We start from the raw sequence: 18,847 nt of genomic DNA, 5'->3' as shown, positions 1-18,847 counted from the left end.
CTATGCTATGCGATAGATAGATAGATAGATAAATAGATAGATATGCAAATAATGGATCGATGAATAGATGGATGGATGAATGATTAGATAGATAAACATATATATATATTTGATTGATGGACTAGATACAGAGATAGATTTATAGAGTGATTATCATACTGGTATCTCAGTCTGCACCCCTCTAGCTTGTGTCCCTATAGCTACATACCATCATAGTATTCAATCGTGGTCTAACCTGATGGAAAGTTCTTCTATGGGCAGCCAGATGGGATCTGTGTTAAATAAATGAACTTCTATCAGGAAGTAACTAGATAGAAGGTACTGTAAGTAGTATTCTCGGGAGGTAGACAGTTATGATCTAGTTCATTTTTATGGTCTGGGACCTGGTATAATTTTGTTCTCTCGACTTGCAAACTTGGAATGCCTCTTGTAGACATCCTAGTGTCTCCCCCATCTCCTCCTCTCCCATGGCACCCTATAGATGAGTTCCCATTAATTTACCGGAGGTATGGCAACTTATTAAAAGTGACGCGTGTGCGAGCGGGGCCAGCGCGGGTGATTAGGTTTGGGACTGTGAGCTGTTGACAAGTGCAGGTTAATGAATGACGGGGAACGCATGCAGCCGTCTCTCCCCTCGTTACTCAGCATTAGCCGCATTAATAGCAGTAATTGGATAGATTCATCATTTCAAATGTTTTAATAAATGTTTGGACAGCACCTGATCGGCTCTGTCAGCCTCCCAGCGGCAGCAGAATGTGACATGGCTGCCAAGTAACCATTAATACAAGAAGGAGACAGAGAGTCAGACAAAGTCTGACACTCCGAGCTGAGAATGAGACACTCTCATTGGGAAGACTGGATTATTGCTCATTTTGATTTATTGCAAACATTTGTATTAGCACCAGTGGATTCAGTCCATATATTTCTCACCCTGGAATTCATTATACTTGTAGCTATGGTGGAAGGGTGAGATTATTTATTTCAGAGGTGTCACATTTTTTCGAGGGGTGTTATAATGTTATGTTTATCACTTCTTTTTACTTTTTTTTTTAATATATATATACACCATATATATACCGCATATAAAAAAAAAAGGACTATTAACTCTTTCAGTGGCAACAAGCTCTGCAGCAGGTTTAAGTAGGTAGTGCGCATTAGATGGCGTGTAATCGCCTTTGCTTGGAAAGTAATGCATATGATATTACAAAAATCTTTGCTCAGTTGTTAATGCCATTCCCCTTAAAACTGCTCCAAAAATAATAATAAAAGATAAATGCATTAGTTAATAGAGGGAGTCTCCACTTAGGTTCCTTTTACTGAAAGCATAAGGCAGCAATAAAGATCACCCGTCACTCAGCCCATTGATTTTGTAATTCCTAATTTCTCCTGAGGTGGCGCTGCAGGGAAATTGAACTTGTCATGGGGCAAGGCGTGATTAATTCGATACTGCCTGACTCCGTCAGTCAAGGTGGTGGAGGATCGGAGTGGAGCATAAAGTATGAAGGGTAGTTCTCTAAGGAGGGGCCACAGATTAAGACGGCAAAAAGTGTATTGGTGGAGAAGCGCACATCTATACAGGGAGAATGTTTTTTTGTAAGGTATGTGGTGACAGATTCCCTTTAAAGAAGGTAATAATCTGTTAACAGATAATAACACAACGTATAGACAGATGTGGCGCTGTTTCTGGAACAAAGCAGCCATGTTTTTCTAATGCTAAGCAACCTCTTTAATGCCTGTACTCTAAATACATATTTATCAACTATTCAGTGACTACTATTACCCATTATACATCTAGAAGCCTTTGCCATTTTATACCTATACTAGTTGGCACTGATGTGAATGGATTTAACGATCCCTAAGAGTTATTGTCCTGCCAAGAGACATAATCTAATATTAATATGTGATTGTAAGTGGTCTGTCTGGAAAATACAGCCAGTAATTTTTTGGGAGTGATAATAATTGGTGATAACTCAACCGTTGAGTTGATTTGTTCTACTAAATAATAGAGGATAAAACAGTAGCCAGACCCACCAGCCCAACAATTTATAGGGATATGAATAATTTAACGGTGAGTTTACATGTGAAAGTGTTTCTAGACTCTGAATCACACGCTCCCTAGCCAACACTCCCCCCCCCCCCCCTCCGCCATCTTCTCCACCTCCCGCCGGCCTCTTTAGATGAGAGGAGCTTGTTAGCTTTAAACAACAATTGTGCTTTGGTCTTAGACAAATATGAGAACTGTACCTAGAGTAGTGTAGACAAGATGTACTCCAGTGCTCAACTCTGATCTTTGATATTTCTTTTTCAATTTGGAATAGAGGTTAAGATACAGCATAAATATACATGTAGGTTAATCCTCTAGAATGAACGCACAATGTGCAGATGACGTCAGAGGACAGCTGAGCCTTGGTACATGAGCGTCGGGGCATTTCTGATGGATGCTGTGAAGGAGGCTGAGGGGAAAGAGAACACAATCCTGAAATGTTAATGGTTATGTTGCCACCGTTACAGTCACAGTTAAAGGGGTTCTCCAGGATATTACTTTATAATAAATATATTCCCAAATACCTTTCATTAGTTAGAATGGCTTGTTTTGTCTGAGGATCAATCATTAGGAGAAATAAAATGGCCACCATCCTATTAGTACACATAAAACCTGTCCTAATCACACAGCAGGACAAGTTACTTCAGAACACTGAGCTAAAGAGCTGTATTATCCTACTCTCTGCTCTACTTGTCAGGGATTATTTTATTTCTCCTGATTGGCTCCCTAGATAAAATGAGTCATTCTAACTAACGAACAGTATTTGGGAATATATTTATAATAAAGAAGTATTTAAGTATTTTCTTAATTCCCAGATAACTCCTTTAAATTGTTGCAAAGCTCACCTTCATGTCTCCCCTAAAATGAATAGTAAACTAGCCATTTTACAACATCAAGCCTCTTTTTCTAACACAAAGTTTACATTTAGGCAAACTAGGCATATGCCTGAAGATGTGCCGTTGAGGGGGTTCAAAAGTTTTAGTTGGGTTCAACAACAACCCACTTGCCACAAAAATGCCAATGCCAACACCAGGCCTACTGGACTTGAGTCCATGGTGATCTTTGTAAACCTTTTCAGGTGGACCAGTCTGATTCCTGTTGCTTTTCACACAGAGTTTGCAACAAGGATGAGAAAATTCAAATGCCATTTCTATAGGGGGCAACCTACAGTGGCATCCAGTTACTCATAATGCCTATTATCTTAACTCTTATTTATATATTTCATACACATCTATCATTAAATTATAGCTCTGACCACATTCATTTTAACCAGTCCCTGATAATAAAGGATTAAATACATAAAAATTTAACTCCCAAGTCATAGGGAATGTCTACTGAATGCAATTAAAGGCAATTTGCTGCCAGCATAGCCATCTTGCTTAGTTCTGTCAATCAACAAGGAGAGGGAGAGACTGGCAGAGGAAGAAGGAGGAGCGAGCGTGCACAGAGTGGCTTGGGCCCGCCTTCAGTGCACGCAACTACTCATTTGCATATGGATTAAAAGTGAAGTGGAAGCTATTGCTAAATTCAGCTGAACTAGCTCTACAAGGTCTTGTGCCTGGTGGATTTCCTGGTGGCAGATTCCCTTGAAATCAATATGGGCTTACATAATGTCTTAAAGGAATACTTCACAAAGTCATAATGAGCATTGTATGCCATATACCTCCAGTTAGGAGAGCCTCCAGAAACATTAACATAGATGTCAGCCTTTAGGGATAAGATATTTGAATGGCTACTATAATATTATGTTATTGTTAAGAAATCTAGCAAGGGGCTGCAGTCAGAGTGCAACACTACTCGGGTCTCATATCTCGCATTTCGAAAAACGGATAAAGGCAGACAAAGCAATTAGGCAGCAGCGCATGATTGAATATTACAGCTTTCAGCAAGTAAATGAAGATAAGTTCTGTTAATTATGTGGCTTCTTCCCTGTGCTAATGTGATAATAAAGTAGTGGGCCTGTCACATTTCTTGTGAGGCAGTGACCCCTCACTCTGCATGAAGAGCAGAGATGCAGATATACATGGAACTGAATTTGGAGTACTGAGGGGGGAAATATACCACTCCATTTATGGTAGGGGGGTCAAGGGAGACACAGAGTGCCGTTTATGGCTTTTAAAATAAAAATAAAACATGGTTATAAATGAAACATGGCTAATATGGGCAACCTTTTTCTATAAGGCTAAGGCTCTGTGGTGACTTTTGTAGGTAACCTCAACCATCATGCAACCTCAACTTTTCCCTATAGGGGACAAAGTTGCAGGCAATTTACAGGAACATCAACATATAATAACATACCTTCCAACCATCCTGGATCCGGCAGGACAGTCCTGGAATTTGGTGGCTGTCCCACGGTCCCAAAATGGCTAAGGTATGTCCCACTCTCAGCTGTATCAGCCTGTGGACTCCTCCTACACAGACCAGCAGCACAATGTCTGGCAGTTTCCTGCTGCGGGGGAGCGCCAGCATCTGAGCTGTAACCACTGTGAAGGGGACACATATCTGGCCATAACTACTGTGAGAGGGCACATATATGGGCATAGCTACTGTGAAAAGGGCACATCTGGGCATAAGTACTGTGAATGTGGTACAATGTGGGCATAACTACTGTGAGGGAGCACAATTGTCACAATCAGTGTGGGGGGAAAACTTTCACACTAAACACAAGAGGGAAGGGGAACAGTAACTGGGCCTGGAAACTAGGGAAGAAACTGGTCACCTCCTAAACAACCCTAATCCGGGCCCTAACTACCTATCAATATGAATAGACCTGGAGAGTAGGAATATTCATATGCTGTATACCTAGGCCCTTTATATCCCTATAAGGCCCTGGAATGAGGTTAGGACCAGAGACAACCCATTTCTCCCCAGATGGACGAATGGAAGTCTCTGTCTCAGGCCCAGATACAAACAACAGGGAATATAACAAGCACAAAACAATAAGAACAGACAAGACTTATCTGAAAGTAGAAAACTGGCAACTCCAGAAGCACCACAGAGCACAACCGACCAGCTAGTCAGAAGTCAGGAAAAAAAATCTATAAACCGCACCTCCAAGGGTGAGAAACGGCTACTTATGGGAAAGGTAAATTACTAACAAGCAACACCTGAAGCAAGGGGTGTGGCATTCACCAAAACACAGACACAATAAGATCCACAGTGAACTTTTCAATTTAACTCATGAGTTGCCAGTCTCTTTGATCTCCTGGTACCTGCCACGGGAATGTCTGTGACAACAATGTGGGAATTACTAATGTGAAGTGGGCTCAGTGTGGGAATTACTTCTGAGAAGGGGGCCCAGTGTGGGAATTACTACTGTGAAAGGGGCACAGTGTAGGCATTATTAATGTGAAGGGGGCACAATGTGGGAATTACTACTGTGAAGGGGGCACAGTGTGGGTATCTCTACTGTGAGGGGAATAATTACTATGTGGGGGTATTAAATGGACTGGGTTGGACTGAGTGTGTATAATTATGTTTTGGGCAGAGAAAGAGGCGTGGCCTAGTTAAAAAAAATTGGCGCACCATACATATTGTGCCTCTTTGTGTTTTTTAAAGGTTGGGAAGTATATAATAATAACAATAATATTAATAATATGAAGATGGTAATTCTGTCATTAATATCACCATTATTATTATATTCTCATTATAGCCTTTATCGTTATGCTATTATTATACAAGAAACACTTTGCTATCAGACGTACTATGACATTCTGAAAAAGTCTGTAAATAATATTTTAAACATAATATATATAATATATAATACTGTAAAAAATCATCATCAATATCATCAACACTTCTGTGATGCTTCAGTATGGCATCCTGAGACCTTTATGTGATGGAGACATTCTGCTGACAGGAAAGTTGGTCAGCCTTGCAGTTTGGTCAGTCTGTGGGAGGCAGATGGGTTGCAGCCTCCTGCCAACAGTCTTCACCTCACCCTGTGGATGAATTGAGTATCTGGTGTCGGTGCACTTTATGTGTTGGGTTGTGAATGAGAGAGCGCTGACAGCAGAGCCACCATGCTGGGGAGTCTGACATCCTCTCCGCTTACTGGTTTCTTTGGCTGGGATGCCAACCTTTCTCATATTTCTAAGTTCTTGGCAGCAATGGTACTTGTCCTGTCACTACTCTGTAATGGTCACCAGTCTTGTAATGACACCTGCTAGAGCTTTGCTACTGTAAGAACAATGATCAGTAGTTTAAATATTAATATTGCATTGCTTTACTTTAGCTTGTTGTGAACATAAAAATCCATGTACACACCATCCTTTCTTGTGCTAAGCATAAGGAATCCAAAATAAAGTAAAAATTATGATAAGAAAGATGAATATCCATCGCTAGTAATCTGCCCAACAACCGAGCCGTATAAACCCACCATTAGTTTTCGTTTTGGTCGTAATTGTTTACGTCACCCTTGCAGACAGATTTTCTTATCACTCTCTCTTTTTCCACTTTTAGATTCTTCCTGAAATTTTTTCTAAAGTGTAACCAAAATTGTTTGAAGAATGCTGGAAACCCTCGAGATATGCGTAGATTCCAGGTAAGAAATTTTAAAAAAGAATCACTTTTGGATTTTTTTTTTTAGCTTACATGTCATTTATTGTATCACATATGACAAATAGTCATTTAAAGATCACAGGTTGTTCCAGATACATGTGTACTGAACGTATATGAGCACTTGCTGAGTAAGGCCTCATTCACACATACGTGGATTTTCACGGTCAATCACGCCATTGGTTGCTATGATGCCGTGCGCTTCGTGCTGGCGCCGCTGTATAGTAATACACTCTTATAAATCGACGTATGTGTGAATGAGGCCTAAGGTGTGTAAGTGGGATGCCCATCTCTAAGAGGTTTCTAGTCTCTGTCTCAACTCTGATAAGTTGACCATGTCATGGGATCTTACCTGTGGTAAGCGGTATTTGAATTTTTTTTTGTCAAACGTAGATAACTGCAGACTATATATAAGTGGTTATACCAAATGTAAACCCCTTGTCCATATTATTATTAGAGCATATTCCCTTGCATTAGCCAGAATGAAGCCTTCGAAAGAGCAGTTCTTGCCCTGATGTCCTTAGTAAGACCTTCTGTTACATGGTCACCTATTCATTTATTGAAATAGGCATCTTATAATAGGCAATCAGTTGATAGGACCACCCTTTTGATGATATTCCTGATATTGATTATCTATTTATAAGATCTACCATAAATGAGGGTCTGACATCTGAGACACATCACCATTCTGAGGCCCCTACTATTGGTAAAGTACAGTGGCTTATTTGGCTTCATTTCTCAATCCTCGTGCCACTTGACGGGCTGTTTTTCAATGCCTTATTAAGCTGGCCATACACACTAGATTATTGGCAATGTCAAAATCAGTCGATTTTGGTGGGATCGGCCATCATCTAATGTGTATGGGGACTCCCGATTCTCCCTTGAAAACAGATGTTGAAGCTCAGAAAAAATATCTGTTGAGCTTTAGAGAGAAAGGTTTGTTCTAGAGTTTCGATAGGTATAAAACATAACAGGTTTTGGTCTTCACATGATGATTTCCAAGCATATTGGAAAATATTAGTGTGCCATATTGAGCAGTGTAACTATTTATATCCCCTTTACACTTCTCAATGCTCACCCAAAAGATCCTGCCACAAATCAAGCCGGTTATAGATTGGTCATTGACCCTACAATGGTGGGATACCACTATTGCACCAAGCTAATTACAGAGAAAGCATCTTTATCTCTAAAAAAAATTAATAAATAAGGCCATACTTGATACTATTTAAATTAATAATTTAAACTTTTTAGAGAAAAAAACTTGTTCCTCTTGTTCCCTCACCTAAGTATAAGTGCCTAAAAACCAAATGCCCTCCAAAATACCTATACATGCACTATAGCACTCAATTCATTTACAGTATAAAGATTTCACCCACATTTCCTAATGGACCTCACCATAACACGTTGAAGACTTTCCCGCCACATATTCAACCACTTAGGAAAATTCTATTAGTGAAGTTAATTAAATTGCAAGCTACAACAAAAATGTAATATTTTAATTTGCTGGAGATCAAAGCAGGTGCTGGTAGCCTAAATGGGCATGACATCATCTGTGGTCCATTTAAAATCCATTCCACCTTCCTCCTACATGTGACTGCCTTGTAATTTGGTTTCATTTCACAACCTATGCATTTTTTTAATGTAAAAGGTTTAGAGAGTGGAAAATAAGAAGTGAAGCACCCTTAGTACTGACTACATTACCACACTGTCATTACTACAGTACCCAATTAAAAATGCTCTCTATAAAATGTAATTAGCTCTTAACTGGAAATTTATAGGGCATTTAGTACTTAATGCATATGGTGTTTCTATAAGGATGAACAGCATTAGGGGCAATTAAGGTTTTCATCACCCCATGTTGTGGGGCTTTTTCTAAACCAGACAACCCCTTTAAGTGAGACTAGTGTTAGTGTCTGACCATGGCTTTGAATACTAAGCAATCATAGTTCCAAGGTGGATGGCACATTCAATGGGGCTTACAATCCAAGCAATATGTAGTGAGGAATTAAACTATAGTATCCAGGGGAAACAGAAACAAGAAGAACATACAAACTCTGTTCAGTTGTGTTGCTCTTAGTTGGATTCAAACCCAGGCAAGGCAGTAAGGCAACCATGCTAACCACTAAGCGACTATGGACTAGTGCAAACAGGGAGTAGACCATAGGTAAACAATGCATATGGGTCCTATACCAGAACATGCAATTAACTTTGATTCGGCATCCATGGGTCCATTTAAGTGAAATATTGATAAGCTATCCTCAGGATAGGTCATCTATATCTGATTGCTGGCGGTCCAACACCCAGCAGCACTACCACCATTTAGCTGTTTGCAATCGCTGCGGTGCTCTGGTGACATCTATGGCCTCCTTACAACATACCAAGCCCAGCACTGTACATTATATAATGGCTGTGCTTGGTATAGCAGCCCAGGCCCATTCGCTTGAATAGGACTGAGCTGCACATAGTCCATATGACTGATGAACTTGACGTCATTGACCTAGGAGGCGGCCACAGGTCATCAATACTGTACTCCCATAGAACAGATTAGTATTTTAACATGGTCCCTGTGTAAATGGAAGTCCCCATTAGTGGACCTCCACAGAGCAAGTTTCCCATGGTATTATATAACATTATTTAGTATTAATATACAACAATTAGTCCATCCCAGTGTAGGATGACTTTTACCCAACCCAAGCTAGACCAAGAACCACAAAAACAATAAAATTTGGGCGGGCTCAATAGAAGTCGCCCCAGAAGTTGTTGTTCAAAGTCAACACAGCCTGTGGACCTGCTCTAAAATAGCCCTTTCACCCGTCACGTCACCCCTAATCACCAATGGCCCTTTGTCACTAAGGTCAGACCTAATCTTCCTCAAACCTAGGGTCACCATAGGTCCCTTAACTATCAAATGGGGGCCATATCACCCAGTGACAATGAAACTAAGAGTGGGAAAATCTCCCACCAAAACAGTACTTAAAAAGATGGGAATAATATAATTAGGATCTCTCCTCAATGCCTGGATCCCAAATACTCTCCAGACCTAAGAATTGTTTAGTTATGGTCACCTGATGCCATATTTTCTAGTGTCAGCATGAAGGAAATGTATTACTGATAGGTTTCTGGACTATCAAAATGAGATGTTACGTAAATATATTACCTTCAGGGCTTGATGCACTGGTAATTGTTCATTACCCAGTTGCACTTTCTCAGCAGAACAGAGGTGGAGGAATAAGGGCTCTGGGTAGCACCAGTCTTATTAGTCTAAGGTTGTCAGTATGAAAAGGTGGTCTGTCTGTTTCAAGCCATGATTAATGTTATTCTATATTTGAAGCATGCTCTGGCTTTTAATCTAGATTACCATCACAGCGCTGGTGCACCTGTATAATTACAAGTAAATGGCTATTGTTATTAGATCCATGTCACCCTGCTGGCATTCTCCAGTCATGAGCCGTGTGTCGGAGGATGCCGGGCTGCGATTGTTCTCTGCGGGCAGAGATCTCTGTAGGTGAGTGGCAGTAACATGCAGGAGGCTCCTGATCTCTGGACCTGTAACGACATTCTGTCAGGAGTGCCATCTTCACAGTAGTGCCGTCTCACAACGTGTAAACAGAGATTGCTTAATTACGTAGGTCATGTCAATTAGAGTGACCTTTGCATTTTCCCGGAATTAATCACGTTCTCCCATGCTCAGGAAGTACTCTCAGCTTCATAGGCAGCGCCATTAAGTCAGCAGTCCTGGCTAATTCCATAATAAATGATTTAGAAGTCTACAGTCAATGCAAACAGCGGCACAAGTCTTGTCGCTGTCTCCATCATTTCCATGGCAAGGAAGGAGCCTGATGTCTTTCTGATCATAAGGCTAATGACCTGTTTATTACAAGGTGTTAACTAACACAAAGTGAGATCATATCGCTTCATGTCATACCGCAGTAGGCCGTTGATTCATCATTGTCTGGTCTGCACAATGGCGAAATGGCTGGTGTCACTGCACGAACTCCACAGCCCTTTTTGCTGTAGATATAGGAATATATCTTTTATTCTCTTGAATATCCTACAGTTTCTTCTTCAAATGAGTGTTTCCTTTATAAGGAAAACATAGTAGTTACGTAGCAACCAGAAGACATTGACTTCTGGTGACCACCAATTCACTACATTACACAGTGGACTAAATCTGCGCAACACCTAATTCTTCTCTAAAGTTGGGCATTGTAATGGGTGCCTTCAGACTTTCACACTAAGAATCTGACTGGCCACAAATAATATCAATTATATATTAGGGATATACAGTATAGCACAAGATGAAGCACAGTGATTATTTAAACACTCTTCTTTTTAATGGGAGGGACATATATAGATCAGAGTAGGCCTGCTAGAAAAAGTCAAAACCGAGTCCCCCACTGTTGTGAGATACATGGATCAGAGAGGGCCCTATAGCATAAATCAAATTGAGGCCTGCTGCTTTTGGGACAAATGTAGACAACAGAGGGTCCTATAGTAAAATTCTAACTGAGGTCCCCACTGTTGGGAGATACATAGATCAGAGAGGGTCCTATAGCAAAATTCAAACTGAGTCCCTCTGCTGTTGGGACATACATAGACCAGAGAGGCTCCTGAGCACCATGCTGTTGTTGACTCATACCATCACTTGCCACTATCTTAGGGCAGGACAGCCTAGGTTCTGGTTGTCACTCCATACCCTCCTCCCTTTTACTTGCGATTACAACTTCTTCACCTTAAAAGGGTTGTTCACCCTTGGTGTGCTTTTTTTCCAGTCCCCCAGCATGCCAGACCCGCGGTCGTGAGCATATTTACCTGCTGATGGCTTCCTCGCAGGTCTCAGTTCTCCCCATGTCAATATTCTGTTTGATGTGACCTCTGCAGCCAATGACCCAGTAACGTGACACATGGATGACACATCACCGCTGTCATTGGCTGCAGTGATCATGTGACCCACATCAAATAGGATGTTGACACGGAGAGACCCTGGCAACCGAGGGGGAGCAATGGAGGCGAAACCCAGTGGCAGGGATCAGTTAAGTAATGCTCACCACCGCAGGCCTGGTCACGCTGGGCGGGGGGGGGGGGGGACTGAATAAAAGCAAGCCATCGGTGAACAACCCCTTTAATCACCCCATTAAAGTTGAACCTATGAAAGCTCTACGAAGATCTCTCCATTTAGATGCATCAGTAAAAACCGGTGAGGACAAATTAATCTAGAATCCCAAATTTTGCTTTTCAGGCCTATGTGAACAAGTCCTTAAACGATCCAGACAGCGTAAGCTTCCCACAGTAAATTTTGGCCGCAAATCTGTAACAGACTTTAATGTTACATAACTGTCAGGATCCTGCGAACATTCTGCGGGGGATTCCTAAACAGCCATGCCGCTTTATCTGAAAACAACAGGCTGGCACTAGAGCAAATAATTATAACACTGACACAGCAACATGCTTCCTCTCAGTAAATATAACCATCTGTCCGCCGTGCCGCTCTGCGCTTCAGTTTCAAACTACAGTATTTTTATTTTATTTCACATGCAATTCAAAGCAAGAGAAGAAAAAGGGACTATAGGTATTAGGTATTTTTAATATTTGCATGAGTTAATGTATATGGGAAATTATTAAAGGTTTTTTTCAGGAATTCAATACTGACGACTTAGGATAGGTTGTAAATATCTGATCATGGGGTTTTAGCTCCCAGCACCCCTGCCAATCAGTTGAAGGGTAAGCTAAGCTTTGTCACCCTCGTCCTTGGCCAGTGACATCACATCCATCAATCACGTGATCTTTTGTGCAACTCAGTTTCATTCAAGTGATGGGACTGAGCTGCAATACACAGCACAACCACAATACAATGTAGGGCACTGTGCTTGGTATACTGTTGGTTGTACGCTGCAGCCCCGTTTTAAAAGCTGATCCAGTAAATCACCATTAAACACCTTTATTATCAATAATAATCATATTAAACCTTTGCCCCCATTATAATGTAAATGTACAAGAACACAGTCAACACAAGGAAGTAATTAAAAGACTGCAGAGTGGGTATGCTCTCATTTTATTAGGCCTTGTTCACACATTGAAATTACTGTGAAGAATGTATAAAAGAAAGTAAATGCCAACATTTCAGATCCTCACTGCCTCCACTTGGGACTGACGTCCAGTTATCTTAGAACCAACCCAGATTTGAATGCAATTAAGCCTGTTTTTGGTCTGGTTTGAGAAACAGTTAATGATGATAAATAGATAATCATTACAGTGCTGAAGATAGGTATACATAGATATTAGATAGATAGACAGACAGGTAATAGGTAGATAGATAAACATGTATGAGCTTTGTGGATAGATACGATAGATAGATAGATAGATAGATAGATAGATAGATAGATAAAAATGCAAAAAGGCAGCACTCTCCAAAGATGAAAAAAAGAAACAGAAGGTTATTCACCCATGTGGACACGACGTTTCGGCTCAACCATAGACTCTTTTTCAAGCCTCTATGGTTGAGCCGAAACGTCATGTCCACATGGATGAATAAACTTCTGTTACTTTTTTTCAACTTTGGAGAGTGCTGCCTTTTTGCATTTTTTACTTTTTGGGAAATAGTCTGGTCCCCTTGGCCTTGCACCTAAATTTGTTCCTTGTTTTTTTTATTCTGGTGCTGCCATTTTAAACTTTTTTTTTTTTTTAGATAAATAGATAGGAGATAGATACGAGATAGAAGATAGATAGACAAGCAACATTTTTAATACATGTATATTTGAAAATTGTATAATTTCCTATTAAATAAACAAATAAATTAAAATACTGAACCCTAGAATACCCTTTTAAGCAATGTTTTCCATTAGAACAGATGGAACAAGCATTTTATTGAATTCTGCTCTCAGTAGTGTTCCTGAAATCAGATGCTGCAGAGCATTTTGACATTGTATCCGCAGTATTTGAATTACGTGTCTGATAGAATCTCTGTATCATGCAAAGAATCTGGAAAAGAGAAGAAAGGAAGGTATTTGATTGACAGATCTGTAAGCGAGGTCATGATCCTACCTTCTCTCAAAGCATTCTGGGATTCTGGTAAGATCCCCTTGTGATCACAGTGGCTACACCAGAATAATGTCATCCACTTTCTTTTGGTGCATTCTGGGAAATAATTATAAAGAATCCTTTTTTTCCTTTTAGCATATTTTTAAAGGAACACTAAACCTAAGGCCTATCTTCATTAGCTGGGCAGTTTATAAAAATGTGTTGATCCCATTTATTTGTATCTGAAAATTATTTTCTTCATATCAAGTCCCCATGTCCCTCCAGTCTTACATACATATTACTGTACATAACAAGAGTTGTAATGAAAATAATACATAAAAATGAGCTCCACTATTGTCCATAGGCTATGTCTGGGTTTCCAGCTCTGGCCCATTAACTTAGAGCTGAGGTGCAATACCAGACACAGCCTATGGACAAAAGTGTCACTGTTTTTGAAAGAAATTGCAAAAAGACCCTTTTCCTAATCTCTGGCTACAAATTACATAGATTTTTTTGGAGAATATACGAAATATTAGGTTATTAATTAGTTTCAGTTTTTTTCTACCGTACTGTCATATTGAATTATCTTTTCTTAACATCCATTTATATAATTTATTGTAATGTGTAATAGGAACCTTGCCACCTCCCTTGGTGGTTGTAATAAACTGGACCCAGATCACCATAGCGTTCAGTAGAATTATGTGAAGTCAGGGTCCTCTGTCCAGAAATCTCATATTAAAACATGGCCATGTTATAGTCATCTTAAAATCATACTCACCTGCTCCCTGCGCATCTGATCTAGTATCCGTCCTGTTTACTTCTGGCCGGGGTATGGATGGGGTTAAGTGCACCTCTGCAGCCAATGACTGGCCTCAGCATTGTCCCTAAGCTGATCCTGTCTGTACCTTGGCTGAAAATAAACAGGCCAGGGACTAAAAGATGTGAAATGAAGAAGGTGAATATGATTTTTTCATTAGGTACCAAAAGGGGGATAGTTAAAAATGGTGATAATCCTGGAAAACCCTTTTAAGGCAAAACGGAGTCTGTCTCTGTATTGAAACATGCCACCATTTCTTCAGTTCAACAATAGGTAGAACAGATGGCTTGCTCCTCACCACCTTCCTCATCCCTTGAAGGAAAAGAGTTAGTCTTTAAGCTGATCATTATGGTCCAGCACTCCTGAAAAGTAGGGGCCTAGTATATGCAGCATGGTGGTCCAGTGGTTAGCACAGTTACCTAGTTACCTTGAAGCACTGGGGTCTTGGCTTTGAATCCAACCAAAGATATGATCTTCATGGACTTTGTGTTAGTTCTCCTGGTGCTCATGTTTTCTCCCACAGTTCAATACATACCCATAGGTTGATTGCCTTCCTATGAAAGTGGCCCTAATGTGTGTTTGACACTGGGAAGATAGATTGTGAGTCCCACTGGGGACAGGGACTGAAACATACACTGCTGAAGAATATGTTGACAGTATATAAGCAACAGATAATAAACATCATCAACTAAGAGGAAGCCTGTGCCCACCACTCCAGCTCGAGCTGCACTCGACGCCGAGTACTGTTGCCATTATTCAGGGCCCCAGAGCAGCCCCCTTTTAGTATGTAGGCCCTTGATTACATATTGACGCTTTCACATTTTCATTTCTAATATACAAAACGAAAATTAAAATGAAGCATTGAAGCATCTGCTGCTAGATTTTGACATGGAAACGGTTAAAGTAAGAAACGTCAAGACAGATCCCAGGGTGGCAATAGGCAAGAAACCAGGCCCCACAAGCAGACAGTATGATGACCTCATAAGCGTGTCACTCCTTCACGTGGCACTCAAAAGCAGAGAACAGTTACATTGATAGATTTACAAAGGAACCTGGGAAGAATGCCAGACTACGACAAAATCTCCTTTTTTTTACTTTGTAGTCTAGCATTGGCAGCGGAAACATTAGGTAACTGATCCATTAGTTCTAGTCTATTGGTCCCTCTCTTATATCTCAAGTGAGGTGATTCTAATTAAATGAATCTGCGTGTCAATCTATCAGTGATCAATCAAACAAGCCCGGTTGTCCCCCTCTTCTTCCCACCTCCTCTGCAGCCAGGAGCCGGCGGCTGACAGCAGCTGATAATGGAGGAAAGAGTGCAGTGTCAAGCTAAGTTAATTAGCCAACATAATAGGTAGATTATAGAGGAACTGAGCAAAACTGCAAGACTGTGTACGTAGCCACAACGTGACAGACAGGGTAGCAATTAACAGATAATTATTATATTTGGGTGTAAAATGAATAAACACATCTCCCAGGACCTTCTTAGAAAATCCATATAGAAGTGGAGGGCAGCGGCGCAGACCCTTACCCCACTCCTCCTCCTCCTCATTGTCTTCTGTACCCACAGATTACAGCACTGTCATCACCACAGTTGATTTTACCACAGAAGATTTTTTTTCTTCCTATCTTTATTAAGTATTTAGAGGAAGAATTGTCGGTGTTATAATTTACGTGCAGACTTTGGCATTTTTATCTCAATTATTTCCCGGTATAGTCTGTTGCATTGTTGAGCATTTTTTATGATGATTGTAATGCCAAAACATCTTCGCTGGGTTAACTATATCAAATAAATCTGCCAAATTCGCAGCTTGTGTCAGCGAATGAAATAGAGAGCAGGAAGCTATGTATTTTCCGTCAACCAGGGTCTTCTTTCAACTGCATTTACAACTGAGCTGGTTTCGGCAGTGGCTTTTTTTTTTCCTTAGGATACAAATAAAATGTTTTGTAGTAGTGACAGCATAGAGGTTTTCATATCAGGTTTCCTCTGCTCCTACAAATAACAGAACATTGGTATATGTAAGATGTAGTCTAAATAGCTGTCACAGTCTAGAAGCCAATGCCGGGATGAGGGGTAGACAGAGTAGGCTGTTGCCTAGGGCACCATGGCAACAGGGATGTCATTACTTTTACATCTCTGTCCATGGTGTCTGAGTGACTGATAATACTGTATGACACGAACATTAGTACATCTGTGAATGATATATACTCAGAATCAGTGCTGACAACTAGTTAAATCTCAAACCAATATCTAACCTGTAGTGAAGAAAGGGGGGGGACATTTTGAACTCCTGTCTTTGGTAACAATAACGATTGTTACACCCCACAATATGGATATACAAATTCTTGGAAATGTTAATCCAGCATAAAGGATAATTAAAAAAAAACAGGCTTTCATGATTTACAGAGTTGTGACTTCAACCCTTGACTGTGAATGTGGATTCTCGTAGCATTACTACAACCTTGTACAAGAGTCAACATCTGACCATATCACTGACAGTTGGTCAAAACTCTTAAAAGCTCTAAAAAACTCATGGAGGACCTTTAAATGGAGTCTGCCACATCCGCCAAGCACAAGTGGTACTGCTCCGGATCACTAATTAGCATGCTGATACCTCCCCCATTCACCCGGCGTGCTGCAGCAAACCACTGCTGGAGAGGACCTTCTGAGCACGAGTTCAGAAGTCCTGTCAATGCAGTTCATGGCAGCTCAGCTGGAGAATGGGGGTAGTATCAATATATTAATTAGCGATCCAGAGCACTTAATAGCACTTGGGGAAGATGATAGACTCACTTTAAGAGGAAACTGACTATGCTTTTGTAGGTTTTGATCTATTTTCAAATATGTACTTTAAAGTTACTTATAACCTACTGAACATAAGATTTAAGACCTCTGTTTTAGAAGGTCCTCCAAAGGCCACCAGTCAGTGCTTCTGATGGATTTACAAATTTCTTTATCTGCAGAGATGTTTAATTGAGCTCTGCTACATATGGAATTCCATGGAGAGATTTGAAGAATTTTTTAATCATGGCATTAGTGGAATCAGATTTTGGATCCATGACATTTTGTTGGGTGTTTGCTAGTTCTGGAAAATCAAGTGCCAATGTGACATTGCAAATTTGGTCTATACCTAAACCATGTCTAGTACACAAGGTCTTACTCACCCATCTTGGTGACTCTTTACAGGTTGTTGTGTCCACTACCATCAATGTTGATGGACATGTGCTGGCTGTATCAGATAATATGTTTGTCCATAACAATTCAAAACATGGAAGAAGGGCGCGTAGGCTGGATCCCTCGGATGGCACTCCTTCGTATCTTGAACATGGTAAGATACCATATGTACTGTTTTACAATGTCCGTATGTTCTACCGTAAATTCTGAGATCCGGGAATAAGATAAGCTTAGCGCAGTCTAAGTAAATAAAAAGTTTGCTAACATTGATAAAGACATTTACAAACAGACAAATCACATACATAGTAAAAACAATCAGTCTAACCTGTGTTTACTGAGTAGGCTCCTGTTGGCCATCCTGGCACAGGCACATAGCCGACGCTCTCGTTGACCGTCCTGGCAGAGAATAGGGACAAAGCTGACACCCAGTCATGGTGGAGTCTCAGACATCCTTCCTTATGGATGTTCAATTTGCGCTTAAAGGGAACCTGTCATGTGGATATTTGATTATAATCTAACTAATTATATACAATCATTAACTACTAAAAAGTACCTTAGATGTATTCACTTACTGTTTTGACAGATGGTTACCTCATAATATACACACAAAGATGCCGCATGCCGTATGCTAATGAGCTGATTTGAGTCCAGCGTGATGTCATTGAGTCCAGTGTTTATTTAATTCAGAGCTATAGCCACTCCCCTGCCCACCTGCTGCTGATTCATATGGAAAATAACTCTGCAGCAGGTGGGCGGGGAGAGTCAGGAGCTCATAAATATTCATGACTCATCATTATCAGCTGGAGCTTTTCAATACAAGATGTTGGCAGATTGACTGGGTAAATTAAAGAAAGTGACCCAGCATTTTGCTAAGAGAATCAGTCACTTATTTATGTTGCCCTTAGTTAGGACACCAGAAAACTGGTGACAGGTTCCCTTTAAAGCGTTGTGTTACGTGCACTCAAGTCTATAGTTTTTAGCCCCGTCACCTCAGGATGTCCGGTGTGCAGAATGCATGTCCATCATGTAAACACTCAGGAATATGGCCTATACGTGGACAAAAAACAATGTGTATATGTCACATAGTTACATGGTTAATACGGTTGAAAAAAGACATAAGTCCATCAAGTTCAACCAAGGGATAGGTGGGGGCATGAATCCCAAAAGGAAGAGAGACTTAGATTTCTACACGTTTTCATAAGCATTAATGTTGTTTACTTTGAAGAACTAATCTAAA

The 18,847-nt window shown here is 40.5% G+C and overlaps 1 protein-coding gene across 4 annotated transcripts in view; it reads left to right on the top strand.

Annotated features, from left to right (window-relative positions):
• Positions 1 to 18,847, top strand: part of EBF1 (EBF transcription factor 1) — a 333,883-nt gene that overhangs the window by 232,591 nt on the left and 82,445 nt on the right. For all 4 annotated transcript variants that reach the window (XM_044281258.1, XM_044281256.1, XM_044281257.1 and 1 more), the window contains exons 7-8: positions 6,506 to 6,587; positions 17,623 to 17,764. In XM_044281258.1, coding sequence (XP_044137193.1) covers positions 6,506 to 6,587; positions 17,623 to 17,764 — 224 coding nt within the window. The remainder of the gene's footprint in view (positions 1 to 6,505; positions 6,588 to 17,622; positions 17,765 to 18,847) is intronic.

Source organism: Bufo gargarizans, chromosome 2 (assembly GCF_014858855.1).
Source record: "Bufo gargarizans isolate SCDJY-AF-19 chromosome 2, ASM1485885v1, whole genome shotgun sequence".
NCBI lineage: Eukaryota > Metazoa > Chordata > Amphibia > Anura > Bufonidae > Bufo > Bufo gargarizans.
The sequence above is the reverse complement of the archived record's forward strand: the minus strand, read 5'-3'. Positions and strand labels throughout refer to the sequence as shown.